The sequence below is a fragment of the Hippocampus bargibanti genome, linkage group LG06 (assembly GCF_051943395.1).
Source record: "Hippocampus bargibanti isolate YZ-2025 linkage group LG06, ASM5194339v1, whole genome shotgun sequence".
Taxonomy (NCBI): domain Eukaryota; kingdom Metazoa; phylum Chordata; class Actinopteri; order Syngnathiformes; family Syngnathidae; genus Hippocampus; species Hippocampus bargibanti.
The window spans coordinates 2,990,001-3,005,038 of NC_142739.1; the positions used below are offsets into that span (position 1 = coordinate 2,990,001).

Here is a 15,038-nt window from a genome sequence, read left to right on the forward strand (position 1 = left end):
CTGTACTGTATATGAATGCAATCGTTTTTTGCAACAATGTTTCTTGTTTTGTCTGCTGAAGCGCGATGATTTTGAAAATTATTAACATTCCATACTGTGTATTAAAGGACAGCCGATGTCACTTTTTATTCAAATGCAAATAAAAATGACTTCACGCCAAGACGTCTTGCATTGCTTGTGAATCCAAACAATATGCTTTCTTGTTACACATCCAGTTATGAATATGTTTCAAATACACTGTAGTTCTGAAGATTAAAGCATACATGTTTACAATCATTAAAGAATTATATGTGCCATTTTGAGGCAACATTGGGGGAACATCTCTCACCCCAAAAAAAAGGGAGCTAATGGCCAGCTCCGTTTCTTATATGGCGCTTGGCTGCCCTCTTTTGGCGGCTTTTGTTTAATGCAGTTCGGCGCAGGATCGGATATATCGATAGTCCCGGTTATATCGATATTTTTTCGGACTCCCTTGAATATCGATATAACGAGACTTTACTGTATATATATATATATACTTAGCATGCATGTTGGGCAAAAAAGCAAGAATGGCATGTGGAAAAACGGCATGCAAGTATTTTTTCTTTTGGGCTTTTCCATTCAGGGGTAGCCACAGCGAATTAGTGTACTCCATCTAACCCTGTTTTGTGCATCCTCTTCTCTCACACCCGCTCCCTTCCTGTCCCCCATCTGTTCTCCCTGTAACATCACTCTTGTACTTGGGTCCCTCTCATCCACGCAAATATATTCCGTCTTGCTGCAACTGACCTTCACTCTACATATTAGCTGCGTTTGTCATTTTTTAAGGAGTCATGGAGAGGTTAATCATCACATTTTCAGAGGTTAAAATGAGTACAGGTATGAATGCCCACATACATTTTCATGCAGATGGATTGCCATTTTTGGTCATTGTGTACAATGATCCAAACTAAGACAATGGAAATGGGACATTGTGCATGTGTGCCTGTGTAGGTAAAAAAAGGGGGCACTGTGAGAGTAGTTAGGCATTTACTGATTACGTCAAATGAGGAAATTCAAAATGCAAAGTAATGTCTTCTTCTTCTTTTCCTTTCAGGGGTCGCCACAGCGAATCAAAGTCGTCCATCTATCCCGGTTTTGTGCATCCTCTTCGCTCACACCAGCTACCTTCATGTCCTCTTTGACCACATCCATAAACCTCCTCTTCGGTCTTCCTCTCGGTCTCCTGCCTGGCAGTTCAAGGCTCAGCATCCTTCTCTCGATATAGTCACTCTCTCTCCTCTGGACATGTCCAAACCATCTCAGTCTGGCCTCTCTGACTTTCTTTCCAAAGCCTCTAATATGAGTTGTCCCTCTAATGTACTCATTCATGATCCTAATCAACCTGGTCACTCCCAAAGAAAACCTCAACATCTTCAGCTCTGCTACCTCCAGTTCTGCTTCCTGTCTTTTCTTCAGTGGCACTGTCTCCAGTCCAAACATCATGGCTGGTCTCACCACGGTTTTATACACTTTTCCTTTCATCCTAGCTGAAACCCTTCTATCACACATCACACCTGACATTTTCTCCAGCCGCTCCAGCCTGCCTGGACACGCTTCTTCACCTCTTTTCCACACTCCATTGCTCTGGACATTTGACCCCAAGTACTTAAAATCCTCCACCTTCTTTATCTTTTCTCCCTGTAGCATCACTTTTGCACTTGGATCCCTCTCATTCACACACATATATTCCGTCTTGCTGCGACTGATCTTCATTCCTCTCCTTTACAGGGTATATCTCCACATCTCTAGTTTCTCCGCCACCTGTTCCCTGTTCTCGCTACAGATCACAATGTCATCTGCAAACATCATGGTCCAAGGAGATTGTTGTCTAACATCGTCTGTTAATCTGTCCATCACCAGAGCAAACAAGAAGGGGCTCAAAGCTGAGCCCTGGTGGAGTCCCACCTCCACCTTGAATTCCTCAGTCACACCGAAAGCACACCTCACAACTGTCCTACAGTCATGATACATGTCTTGCACCGCTCTGACATACTTTTCCGTCACTCCAGACTTCCTCATGCAATGCCACAGCTCTTCTCTGGAAACCCTGTCGTACGCTTTCTCCAGATCTACAAAGACACAATGCAATTCCTTCTGACCTTCTCTGTACTTCTCTATCAGCATTCTTAAAGCAAACACTGCATCTGTCGTACTCTTTTTTTTGGCATGAAGCCATACTGCTGCTCACAAATGTTCACTTCTGCTCTTAGTCTAGCTTCAACTACTCTTTCCCAGAGTTTCATTGTATGGCTCATCAACTTTATTCCACTGTCGGTAGTACAACTCTGCACATCTCCTTTGTTCTTAAAAATGGGCACGAGTACACTTTGTCTCCATTCTTCAGGCATCTGTTCACCATCTAACATCTTGTTGAACAACCCAGTCATGAACACCACCTCTCCAAGACACTTTCGTACCTCGATTGGTAAATCATCAGGCCGGAGTGCCTTTCCCCCCTTCATCCTCTTCAGCGCCCTCCTCACTTCATCCTTGCTAATGCTTGCTACATCTTGGTCCACAACAGTTACATCTTCTACTCTTTGTTCCTTCTCATTTTTCTCATTCATCAATTCTTCAAAGTACTCTTTCCATCTTGCCATCACACTACTGGCACCTGTTAATACATTGCCATCTCTATCCTTAATCACCCGAACGTGCTGCAGGTCCTTACCATCTTTGTGTCTCTGTCTCGTCAGCCTGTATAGATCAGTCTCGCCTTCCTTACTGTCCAGCCGAGCATACAAGTCATCATAGGCCTCTTGTTTGGCCTTTGCCACCTTTACTTTAACCGTGCGCTGCATCTCCTTGTACTGCTGTCTACTTTCGTCCATCCTCTCAGTGTCCCACTTCTTTTTTGCTGACCTCTTTCTCTGTATACACTCCTGCACCTCCCCATTCCACCACCAAGTCTCCTTATCTACCTTTCTTCCACTCGATACACCAAGTACTTTCCGACCTGTGTCTTTGATTATGTTCGCTGTAGTTTGCCAGTCATCTGGAAGGACCTCTAGCCCACCCAGTGCTTGTCTTACCTCCTTCCTAAATGTCATGCAACACTCTTCCTTTTTCAACTTCCACCATTTTGTCCTCACTTCAGCCTTTGGTTTCTTCATCTTCCACACTGCCAGCGTCATCCTACACACTACCAACCTATGCTGTCTGGCTACACTCTCACCAACCACTACTTTGCAGTCACTGATTTCCTTTAGATGGTGCCGTTGACACAAAATGTAGTCTACCTGTGGACTTCTGCCTCCATTCTTGTTGGTCACCCTATGTTCCTGCCTCCTCTGAAAGAAAGTATTCACAATAGCCATTTGCATTCTCTTAGCAAAGTCAACCACCATCTGTCCTTCAGCGTTCCTCATCTGGAGTCCAAACCTGCCCATCACCTCCTCATCATCTTTGTTTTCTGCGCCAACATGTCCATTGAAGTCTCCACTAATTACAACCCTCTCACTTCTCGGGAAGTTCTGTATGACTTCATCAAAGTCCAACCAAAATGTCTCTTTCTCCGCCAGCTCACATCCTACTTGTGGGGCATACCCACAAACAACATTGAACATCACGCCTTCAACTTCTAGGTTCAGACTCATCATTCTATTTGATAGTCTTTTTACTTCGAAGACATTCCTAACTAACTCCTCTTTTAAGATAACCCCAACTCCATTTCTCTTTTTGTCTTCACCATGATAGAACAACTTAAACCCTGACCCTAAGCTTCTAGCCTTGCTCCCTTTCCACCTGGTCTCCTGGACACACAGTATGTCTACCTTCCTTCTCTGCATCATGTCAACCAGTTCACTACCTTTACCTGTCATTGTTCCTACATTCAAAGTTCCTACTCTTAGTTCTATACTCTTGGCGTTCCATTTCTCTCTTATCCTCCGGGCACATCTCCCTCCTCTCCTTCTTCTTCCAACAGTAGTCAATTTTCCACTGGCACCATGAAGGTCAACAGTACCAATGGTGGCCGTTGTTAACCCGGGCCTCGACCGATCCGGTATGGGATTCAGAGGTTTGATTCGCATATTTGTTTTGGCAATTTTTTTTACGTTGGATGCCCTTCCTGACACAACCCTCTGTATTTATCCAGGCTTGGGATCGGCACAAGACACTGGCTTGTGCCCCCTTGTGGCTACATTCAAAATGCAAAGTAATGTATGTGATTAAAATACAAAATAAAAACGAATGAAAAAGTCGGGCTGGATTATCCCTTTATAAACCATCACATGTTTGCAGCCATGAAAAAGTGGTTTAAATAAATAGTTCATATTAGTTTTAATTGACCAAAATTAGATTTAGTGTCCGCGGAAACTCGCACCAGATGAAAAGTAATCTAAAGGATCGATTGCCCCCACCTGTGGACAGCCATGCCCGCATTCTCATGCTTTTGGCAATTGTGTTCATGGCATCACACCGCCCATGTCAACAAGATAACTTGGGACAAAGAAAATACATTATATTTTTGCAGTATAAAAAGTGATGTAATTGGCCAAGAACCAGCAGTCAAAGGAGTGTGTAGTTTTGTAGATATCTTGGCCACATAATGACTTGGGCGCTGGTGCATCTGGCTGGATACATCGCGACACATCCCGTTGAAAGCCAACTTTGATATTACTGACTGTGGAGTGGTACACCCACTTGGACTTGTGTGCGGGCAGTGTGAGGTTGTCAACGACTCAATGATAATGTGAATATGGGTGTGTGTGGTTGTTCGTCTCTATGAGTCCCCTGTGACTGACTGGCGACCAGTTCAGGGGTCTTTCCTCCTTTCGTCCGAGATCAGTTGAGATGGGCTCCAGTAATTCCCACCACCCTATTCACAAAGAGCTGTGTTGAAAATGGATGGAACGATGGATGGACATTACTGTCGACAGGATAATAAATGTAAAACATGCTCAATCTGCATTGCTATTATAAGCCTGTAGTGAAATATCGAAATGGTTTTGCCATTACTGTATTGTTGCATAAAAGAAAGCAAAACCAGTCACTCATGGTGCTCCGAAATCAAGCGTGGGAGGTTGAGGGTGGGTGTTGGTTGCTTAAAAATAAATCTTATATCATAAACGGTTGGTCACCCCTGATTTAGAGGGTTAAACCCACTGACTGCTGATTTCCATTGCCATTAAAAGGTTGCAAGTGAGCCGAGCATCAGCTTTGAACAGTAACATCAGATGTGAGCCGCTTTTGTTAGAAGACTTTATTAACTAATGTCGAATATGGAATGGCACAGCATCTTTCTTGGTCCCAAAGGACGAACACAAAATATTAAAAATTAGCCATCAAGGCTTCTCTCTTTGTAGAAATAATTAAAATCCAATTGCTTTTGAAATGTAAAATAATAATAAATATAAAAAAAATCTAAATGATTTTCCCTCAATTGTATTCATTTGTTGCCGCTATTCAAGTTGAAGTTTTTCCAAGTGCTGATCAGAATGTGCAAATCCCCTGTGTTATCACGTCTTGATTAGACCTTCCAGAAAGTCCTTCTCGACCATTTCTTCAATGTTTTGTCGAGCGCGACTCCAGAACACTTTCTGACTTTCCAGTTTATGGCCCTCCTTTTGAGAAAAATACAATCCAGCCGCACGGTTATGGACGCAAGCAGGACCTAAGCGGCTGCCGGCTTTGCTGTTAAACACCTGACTGAGCAAGTTAAAGAAAGGAAGCAACTGTTCCATGCTACGGATTATATAGAGGGTTAGCATCAGGTGGCCTGGTTCCCACGAAAGGGTTCGAGTGGAGCAGTCATCTTCTGGATTTTTCTGTGGAGGAGACACCAACAACAACACTGAGTGTAGTGAAGAACTCTGCGAATATTAAAGATGTTTCCTCAGAATGCCCATTCTTGTACAGATGATTATATTCTCGATCGCAGTCCATTTTAAACTCTGAGTTAAAAAAATAAAATGAGAACAATTGTGCATTGACAAATTAAATGTTCTGCTTGCTATGTTGCTCCACAAAAATGGTCATAATTAAATATAATGTGTAATTACATACAGTTATGTTATGCTGGAAACAAAATACAGTACTGCAATAGTTCTCAAATGCAGATTTGGGTCATCGGTATCAAGATGAAAATGTATATCCTGCAGTGGTGGACTTTGGACAATTGCTGAGAAACAAATAAATTGATTTCACATCACACTTGTTCAATAAAACGTATAAAAATAAGGTGCTGCACCTTAGCTCGTTTCCTCAGCAGCTTGGCTAGTCGGACCACGTAAGGTTTAAACTCCCGCTGGTGAGTCCCTTGCCGCCTCACCTCCATTCCAGAATCGTCTGAGGCTTCGGGGATGAATGCCCATCGGTACCTGGGATCAAGAAAAACACAGGCATATTGAAACACTAATTGTTAAAGCAGGTTGGTGCATAAAATGACCAAATAGGCCATATATACCCTAATAACCTGTTCATTTAGTTTTCTATTTCTATTATTCATTTCTTCCATTTAAAACACATTTAAGGACATCTGGTAAATCTCAATAGTGAAGGTCAGTAGTGATTTTCTTTCTTTAAAATTGATGAAAATAGATCTACAAAATACTGACATTTGGAATTGAGGAAGGCTTTCAGGCGGCAGAGCCAAGGCCAAGTCCAGCAGCTTGCAGGCTGAGAGATAGAGATTGAGCCAGCGTTGGCTGTTGTAGGATGTTGAAAAGCCATTCCCTCCAGAATAGGTGGTTTCCAATCCAGCGACAGAAGGCCCAGATGTCCTGAGGGAGGCCAGAGACAGAATTAGCTATTGTGGTTAACAAAGGTATGTTGTTACAGTGGAACCCCGGTTGTGAACAAATCTGTTTACAAATTTACAAACTATGGTTTAGGTCCAGTGTGTGCGTCCCCCAATGGTAAAGGTAAATTGGTTCTAGGGCTGTCACAAACAAAAATCTATTCCCATTGAATTTCAATTTAAAAAAATGCTTTGGTTGGTGAAAATGCTTTGGTTGGAAAAAAATTAAGATCATCAACTGAGGTTCTACTATGTTCTGAGTTTACCTGTCAGTGTAAGTATCAAAAGCGTACCTTGATATGTCCTCATCGGCTGTCAGTTCTTGTTCCATCAACAAAAAGACCTGCACCTAAAAAGAGACAGATCTCAAGGTTAGAAAATGGATAAACGTTCGAGAAGCATTGAGACCTTACCAGTTCGGTGATCATAGTGGGCCATAAGGAGGTGAGATGCTGAGGCGACATGCGCAGCAACAGCACCCTGAAGAAGAGGAACACCTGAGCATGGAGGATGGGCACCTGAGGAAGACGCAGGCTCTCCACCAGGCGCTCTGAAAGACCGTGTCGTGAAATATGCATCTTGAAACAGTACACGACTGAACAGTTAACAAAAAATATATATATATATATATATATATATATATACATATATATACATATATATACATACATACATACACATATATATATATATATATATATATATATATATATATATATATATATATAGAATGGAGAGTTCTTCATTACCTTGTATGTCAGGAAGATATTTTTGGTACTGGTCCACTTCACTACTGTAGATTGTAAAAGCCAGGCGCTTAAGCAACATGGCCCTCTGTTCCAATTCAGCATCTCTGTTTGTGAACAGACTCAAGGAGCTGCTCTGGGCTACAGCCACGCGTGCTGTTGGAGGACACAGAGAGAGACACAGCATTCCAATTAAAATCATAGTCATAATCAATTACAAACCAAAAGGAAAAGGTTTGGCCAAAAACCTTTTATTAGTATTGTCTTAAAATCTTCTCAGGAACAAGCGTAATGAAAGGGATATATTATGGGTTGAGTGAACGCTGGCGCATGTGGCTGCCGCTGCTCAACCGCAGAAAAACTTATCCTGTGACTGTAAAGTGTCCTTGTGAGTTTTGAAAGGCGCTTATAAATGAAATGTATTATTATTATTATTATTGATGAATATAGCTGACACAAAAAATAGAGGACTGTTACAGTCTGCAAAGTTTGTAAATATATGTAGATCAAAAATACCCGAGTTTTACACTGGTGAAGTTTTGTTTATGGTGTCTAATGGAACTAACTAATGGACAATATCAGAGGGTGGGTGAATGCCAGTTTGGAAAGTCGAAATTATCAGTTGTAGTAGTAGTAGTAGTAGTAGTTGGTGCATTTCCTACAATGATCATGACAAATGCCAAAACAAAACATACTCATAAGATCTCTGAATGTAGTCTTGTCATGGGTCATCAAATGGTCAATGATTGCCCTCCAGCTGAAAAAAATAGACACCTTTAAGATACATGTTCATGAAGTTAATATTGACAAACAAATCAACAAATGGGTCCCCCTTTGCCATGGCTTAAACCACACTTTGTATTTCACTTCACTCTGATCTATGCTGCTTTATGAATACTGGACCTTTTGAAGTCGCAAAACATGAAAATTTTATTGAAAAAAAAGTGAATGTGAACTACATTATATTAACTCTGAATTCTCTCCAGTCTTTATTTTATAGTTTGCTGGCCTTAATCTGAGGCAGAAACAAACCTAGAAGAATAATCTTATCATCTTGCTTCTCATTGGCTGATTCTCTTACTCACTGGCTGACACAGGATGCATCCATCTGGAAGAAAGTGTGGTCCATAAAAAGGTCAAAGGCCTCCTTTTTCCAGGCCCGGCGTGTGTACTGGTACCCACTTAGACTGCTCAACAGCTGGATGCAGGCCCGGTAGCTGGGAGCATTGTGAGCACTAATAGGTGGAGCAAGACAATTCATTTTCATATACATATCATGCAGAGATTATCATTTGCTTTTGCATTATTTTTTTCTACTAATGTGTTTTTATTTAGTGAAACAACAAATATTCATGATGTTTAACAATGTCACACTTTTGCAAAATAAGTTACCGGAATTTCAATTTTTTTTTTTTTTACTTTTCACAAAATCAGTTCCAAGTCCGAGAGAATCTGAACCAAATAAACAGAATTATGCTTACCTGTGGTTGCGCAAGTACGGTACGACATAGTGCATGATGTTGACCAGCATTGGTATAACCCGCTCCTTCTCATCACTGTAGAAAACCATGTCCAACAAGTGAGCCAGCACCTGCAGATGAATTCCCGTCAGTCTGACATTGGCTATATACTGGCAAAACAGCATTGGAAAACACAGTGATGAGAAAGCTGAACTTGTTCCATTGACTCTTCTATAGCCGGAAGAATGAGGTTTGTCATTCGTCAGATTCGCTTCAGAGCACCAAAAGAGGTTAGTTTTATAGGCCTCTTAATAATTATTGATGTGCCCTACTTTTCCAGCGTCAGCGGGGGAAGACATTGTCTGCCTCGAATAAATGGGACTAAATGAGAATGGGGTGGAAGCAGTTTATGAACTGTGAGGATATCTGATCATTTTTTAGTAAAGTTGGGCCTCCCCAGTCCCAGAAGCTGCCCATGCTGCCTTCATCAAGTAAAAAAAACAAAAACATACAGTGATATAGCTCATCTTACGAACACTTTAGCTCACGAACCTTTCGCCTCACGAACATTAAATTTGCGAGCATATAGTCTCGGCTGACTAACTAGTTTTCGGCGGACGGACCAAAGCGCACAGCGCCACTGTGGCTGTCATCACCCTTCTTTAAGTGCAGACATGGTTTGTTATCGAGTAGAGTACTTTTGCCATCATGGGACCGAAAAAGACCCCACCACAGGCTAGTGTTAAGCCGAAGAGTACACAAAAGAAAATTATGGTCGAGCAGAAGAAGATCATTGAAAAACACGAACGAGGTGTGCGTTTGTGTGACTTAGCGTCCCAGTACCAGTACGCTAAGTCGACCATCGCTACGTGTGGCGAAGGGTTTCTGTGTTGTCTAAGCAACGGTCTCAGGCAATAGAAGAGGTTGAAAAATGTCTGTTAGATTAACGAAAAGCAGCTAGCAGAGGACAGTGTTAGTGAGGGTATCATCGCGGAGAAAGCCTGGCAACCTCACTCGAATATCATTAAGAGGCAACTACATCAACGACCATCACAAAGGTAAATAAAATGACTTTATTATACAGTACAGTTTAATTCTTTAATTACAATACAATAGCACATTATACTTAAAACAAGGCATATTTTGTGGAGTTTTAATGCTTATTTAGTAGAAAATTATGTTTTATGGGGACCTGCGAACGGATTATTCTCATGTTTAATTATTTCTTATGGGAAATAAATGTTCGACAGACAAACTTTTCACGTGACACACACTTTCTGAGAACCAATTAAGTTCGTTAGCTGAGGTATCACTGTAAGAAGTACAGAGAAGGTCAGAAGGAATTGCATTGTGTCTTTGCAGATCTGGAGAAAGCGTATGACATTGTGCCCACAGAAGAGCTGTGGCATTGAATGAGGAAGTCTGGAGTGACAGAAAAGTATGTCAGAGCGGCGCAAGACATGTATCATGACTGACAGTCATGATACAGTTGTGAGGTGTGCATCACTGTACATAAAATAGGCACTGCTTTTATTTTAATATACATACCTTAAATTAAGGATGCAAGGGGACTGGCCTAAAACCTAAGTGAAACTACTTTATTATAATATGTAATAATAACTTTTATTACATCCATTCATTTTCTAATCCACGGTCTTCGGGCAGCAGACGCCGCACACATTGAACTGGTTGCCAGGCAAATGCAGGTTACACATTGACAAGCAACCATTCACACTCACAATTACACAGTGGGACAATTTAGAGTATTCAATAAACCAGCCACACATGTTTATGAAATGCGGGAGGATACCTGAGTATCTGTAGAAAACCCATGCAGGCACATGTAAACTGACAGGAAGGCCAGATTCAAACCCACAACCGCTGGGAGAATGATGTGTTAAACCTGTCAACCATTGTGTCAGTTTACATTACATGTGTAATTAAATGTAAACTTATTTTATCATTTTTGTTTAGGTGATCTTGTCTATCTTTTGGAATGGTTTAACGCACAGGTGTCAAAGTCAATGACTGGGGGCCAAATCTGGCCCACCACATCATATTCAGCCCGTGAAGGCAAATCAAGCATATCAAGTGCCATGATGCTTGCTAAAGTCCGAACCAAAATTCAAAATTGTCGTATGTAAATCATTCCTGTTTTACCAGATCAAGGTGCAGAGTACAAGAATGCAGACAGAAAAAAAGCCCTAGACCACGACGTAGACACTTCACTAAATATTGAATGGCAGCGGAGAAGGCATACACACACACACGCATGGGCGCACACACACGCAGACACTCACACACAGGCGCGCACACACACACGCGCACGCACTATACCTCTGCCAGCAACGTGAGGGCATGAACACTGTAGACAGATGGGGTGAAGCTGGAGGCCTCCATAACTGTGAGCATTAAATCTAGAAAACACAGACATAAAATATGAGCCAGGCAAGTAAGCACATCTCTCGGAAGAAATTGTAATTTACTCCTCGCTTCACCTGAGCAAGTCAGTATTTTGCATCGACGCTGAGGTGCTTTACACCTAGTCTTTTGTTCAGGCTTTTTACAATTTGCTTGAACTAGCTTGTGCATTACAGAACACACAAAATGTTATAAGAACAATGGCTGAAAACTTAATGTGCTTCATTTATCCTTTAAGTATAAGAGGCCAACCTTCAACATCTGCTTCAAGGTTTGTTCCATTCACAACTATCTGAGGAGAGGCCTTCACTTCCAGGTTTCTTCTGAGCCATGTTGTTTGCTCCAGAGAGGAACCTGCAATTGTTCCGATGGCCTCCACTACTTTATGTGTCACATCCTGAACACCATAAAAATAAAATAAAAAATAGAAAACACACAAACAAACAAACATACAAACAGCTCATGAGAAATAAATAAACCAAGATTATTGTCAGTTGGAAGAAACCTCTTAATTCCAGATTTGGTCAATTTCGTATTTTTTCACAAATCACTCCTATTGGCCACGCCCCACGTGGGTCATCATCGTTCAAAAATGATCAATCTAATGTGCTGCACAGATGGGTTGACCTTTTTGACGATTAAATTTTAATGGCTCTACAAACGTTACAAAAGTTTTTTGATTTCCTGAAATCAAAAGATTTTCAACAGAAGGATTCTGCCCGCCAGTGACAAAATGTTCAAACAAAATTCAAATAAATTAAGCAAAATATAGACAACCAAACTTCTAACCTGGAGCTCTCGCTGGTCCTTTTTACTTTCCAGATTAGGGTTCTTCAAAATGATCTCATTGAGAACACTAGAGAATAAAAACAAACACTGGCATCATGTAAAATCAGTGAACCAAGGTTAAATCACAATAGCCTAATTTGGTCTTACAAACACGGACATACTATACATAACCAAGTTTTACATAACTATGATGTTTTCATGAACACACATTTTTAGGCAGAATGTAATAACAAAAACCCAAAAATACTAAGTAAGGAAGGAAGTGTGACGAAAGAAACACCAACCCAAGTATCAAAAACTGTCCTGGGGCAGGCAAGCCTAACTGCACAGAGTCCTTCAGCAGAGCCAGCAGAGAAGGCCAGCTATCAACTAAAGTCGATACGGGGATCCTGTGACCAAGAGACAGCATGACGTTTGAATTTGCAAAGCAGCAGATTATAACTGATGTACAGTATTTTTTTAAAGACACTTTATACTGATGTCGATAAGTAAGAAACTCACCTCTGGACATACGCATAGAAGAACTGCAGCATGCAGACCTCCAAAGAGAGGTGCTTCTAAAGGGTCCCAAGTAATGTAATGACTGACCATGATGTGCACATTTCATCATAGAGTAACTCTGATATACCGTATTTTCACAACCAAAGAGCGCACCGTGTGAAAAGGCGCAGTCTCATTTATGTGTGCCATTTCTGTATTTAACACACACATTGGGCGCACCGGATGAAAGGACGCAAGTTTTATATACTGGTACATATCCTCTGCTGCCATACGGGCGTCCGCCTTACACAACATACAGGCATATTTAAAAAACAGATCTGGAGCAAAACTGAGTTTGGTAGTGCTTTATTTATTAATGACAAAGTAAGAACATTTTGTAATCATCGCTCAACAGGCGTCGGCATGGTAAAAACAAGCACATTACCGGTAACAGAATCGAACAGTTGCGCTAAATCCAACATGGCCGGTTCGCTTTCCTCCCTGTCAGTTACTTTCTGTGCCGTGCGGCTCCTCGGAAATAATACCGGCTTTTCCACTCAAACCACCGTACCAGCAGACACGTTAGCCCAAGCGTCCACAATCCATTTGCAAACTGTGGTGTAACTAGCCCGGCACTGCCTACCACTCTTCGTGAAGCTGTGGTCTCCTTCGGTCATCCATCGCTCCCACGCCGCTCGCAGCCTCACTTTGAACGGCCGGTTCACATCGATGTCCAGCGGTTGGAGTTCCTTGGTCAACCCACCCGGAATCACAGCAAGCGTAGCGTTCATCCGCTTCACTTTCTGCTTCACATTGTCTGTGAGATGCGCTCGCATAGAGTCACAAATCAGAAGTGACGGTGATGTGTGGAAAAAACCTCCCGGTCCCCTTACATACACCTGCCTCAGCCACTCCATCATATCCTCGTCCATCCAGCCCTTTTCGTTTGCCTTAATAATGACGCCTGCTGGAAATGTTTCTTTAGGCAAAGTCTTTCTTTTAAAAATCACCATCGGCTGCAGTTTCTCTCCGTTCGGATGGTGACAGTCGAAACGCTCCTTCCGCTCGCTCTTTGCTCGACGATCCATTGCTCGAGTCTTTCCTCCAACTCTGGCCACCTTGCTTTATGTCCGCGAAAACTCAGCTGAGTCTTCTTCACCTGTCGGAGTTCGTTCTCCAGCTTCCTCCACTTGCGAACCATCGACTCGTTAACTTTATATTCTCTCGCGGCGGCTCGATTCCCCTGCTCCTCGGCGTAGCTGATAGCCTTCAGTTTAAACTGAGCTTCATAACCATGTCTCTTTGCCATTTTCAGGGTTGTGCGAACAGCAATGTTCTGCTTAAAGCACATACGTACCTGTTCTTTTATACACAACCCACGCCCACGCACTCCCCTCATGTTCTCTACCACGTCCTCATGGTGGTCTCTAATACGTCCGCACATTGGCGCACTGCACTACAGGGCGCACTGCACATTTTGAAAAAAATCTGAGACGTTTATATGCGCCTTATGGTCGTGAAAATATGGTAATAGCAACAAAGTGTAAAAACACATACCCTGTCTTTTGCGATGGCTGGTGGCTGCTTTAGAACCTCTTTGACTGTGTACATGACTGTTTCAGTGCGCATGGCACTCACCGACCGAACCAGCTCAACCAGGAGCAGCTGTTCATCACTCGCTGCAGGAATCACCTGAAAGTCAAACATAAAACAGAGCTCATAGGACTGTGACCCTACAGTAAAATGACACAATTCAAAGTATTTTATAGTTACCTTTTATCAGTGTAAAAGAGTACAGTACTTTGTAAGAGAGCATTTCCTTGAGACCATAACAAATAGTCATGAACTCATGTAAGGATTTTATTACAGCAGTATTCCGCAGTATTGGATATTTACCATTGCAAACCTTTTTTTTGTTTTGTTCCTAAATGTATATTTTTGGAGGCCCGGTAGTTGAGGGGTTCGCATGCCGACTTCACAGTGCAGAGGTTGTGAGTTTAAATCCCGCTCGAACTCCATGTGTAGAATTTCCATGTTCTCCCCGGTTTCTTCTCACATTCCGAAAATATACATGGCAGGCTGAATTAACACTCCAAATTGTCCCTAGGTGTGAGTGTGAGAGTAAATGGTTGTCTCTGTGTGCCCTGTGATTGGCTGCCAACCAATTCAGGGGTGATCCCTCACCTATTGCCTGAAGACGGCTGCGATAGGCTTCAACACCCCCCGCGACCCTCGTGAGGATGAAGTGGTCCGGAAGATGAATTAATTAATATTTTTGTTAACTGTTAATGGCTTGTTTGTTGTAGTTTAAAGTAGCTTAAACTACCTCTGTGTCACAGCAAATTGTGTGATTTAAATACAACGATATTGATGCTAACCATG

At 42.0% G+C, this 15,038-nt stretch overlaps 1 protein-coding gene across 5 annotated transcripts in view; it reads right to left on the reverse strand.

Moving 5' to 3' along the window:
- Positions 1-4,287: 4,287 nt before the first annotated feature.
- dop1a (DOP1 leucine zipper like protein A) overlaps positions 4,288-15,038 on the reverse strand; it is a 46,541-nt gene continuing 35,790 nt past the window's right edge. For 4 of the 5 annotated variants that reach the window (XM_088998060.1, XM_088998062.1, XM_088998061.1 and 1 more), the window contains 15 exons: positions 14,214-14,348; positions 12,678-12,733; positions 12,461-12,565; positions 12,177-12,243; positions 11,640-11,784; positions 11,304-11,383; positions 8,988-9,097; positions 8,592-8,741; positions 8,202-8,263; positions 7,510-7,662; positions 7,174-7,310; positions 7,054-7,109; positions 6,579-6,743; positions 6,212-6,341; positions 4,288-5,789 (listed from right to left, as the gene is read on the reverse strand). In XM_088998060.1, the coding sequence (XP_088854186.1) occupies positions 5,481-5,789; positions 6,212-6,341; positions 6,579-6,743; positions 7,054-7,109; positions 7,174-7,310; positions 7,510-7,662; positions 8,202-8,263; positions 8,592-8,741; positions 8,988-9,097; positions 11,304-11,383; positions 11,640-11,784; positions 12,177-12,243; positions 12,461-12,565; positions 12,678-12,733; positions 14,214-14,348 (1,860 nt within the window). In that variant the 3' untranslated portion in view covers positions 4,288-5,480. The remainder of the gene's footprint in view (positions 5,790-6,211; positions 6,342-6,578; positions 6,744-7,053; positions 7,110-7,173; positions 7,311-7,509; positions 7,663-8,201; positions 8,264-8,591; positions 8,742-8,987; positions 9,098-11,303; positions 11,384-11,639; positions 11,785-12,176; positions 12,244-12,460; positions 12,566-12,677; positions 12,734-14,213; positions 14,349-15,038) is intronic. The other variant, XM_088998064.1, reaches the window with a different exon arrangement.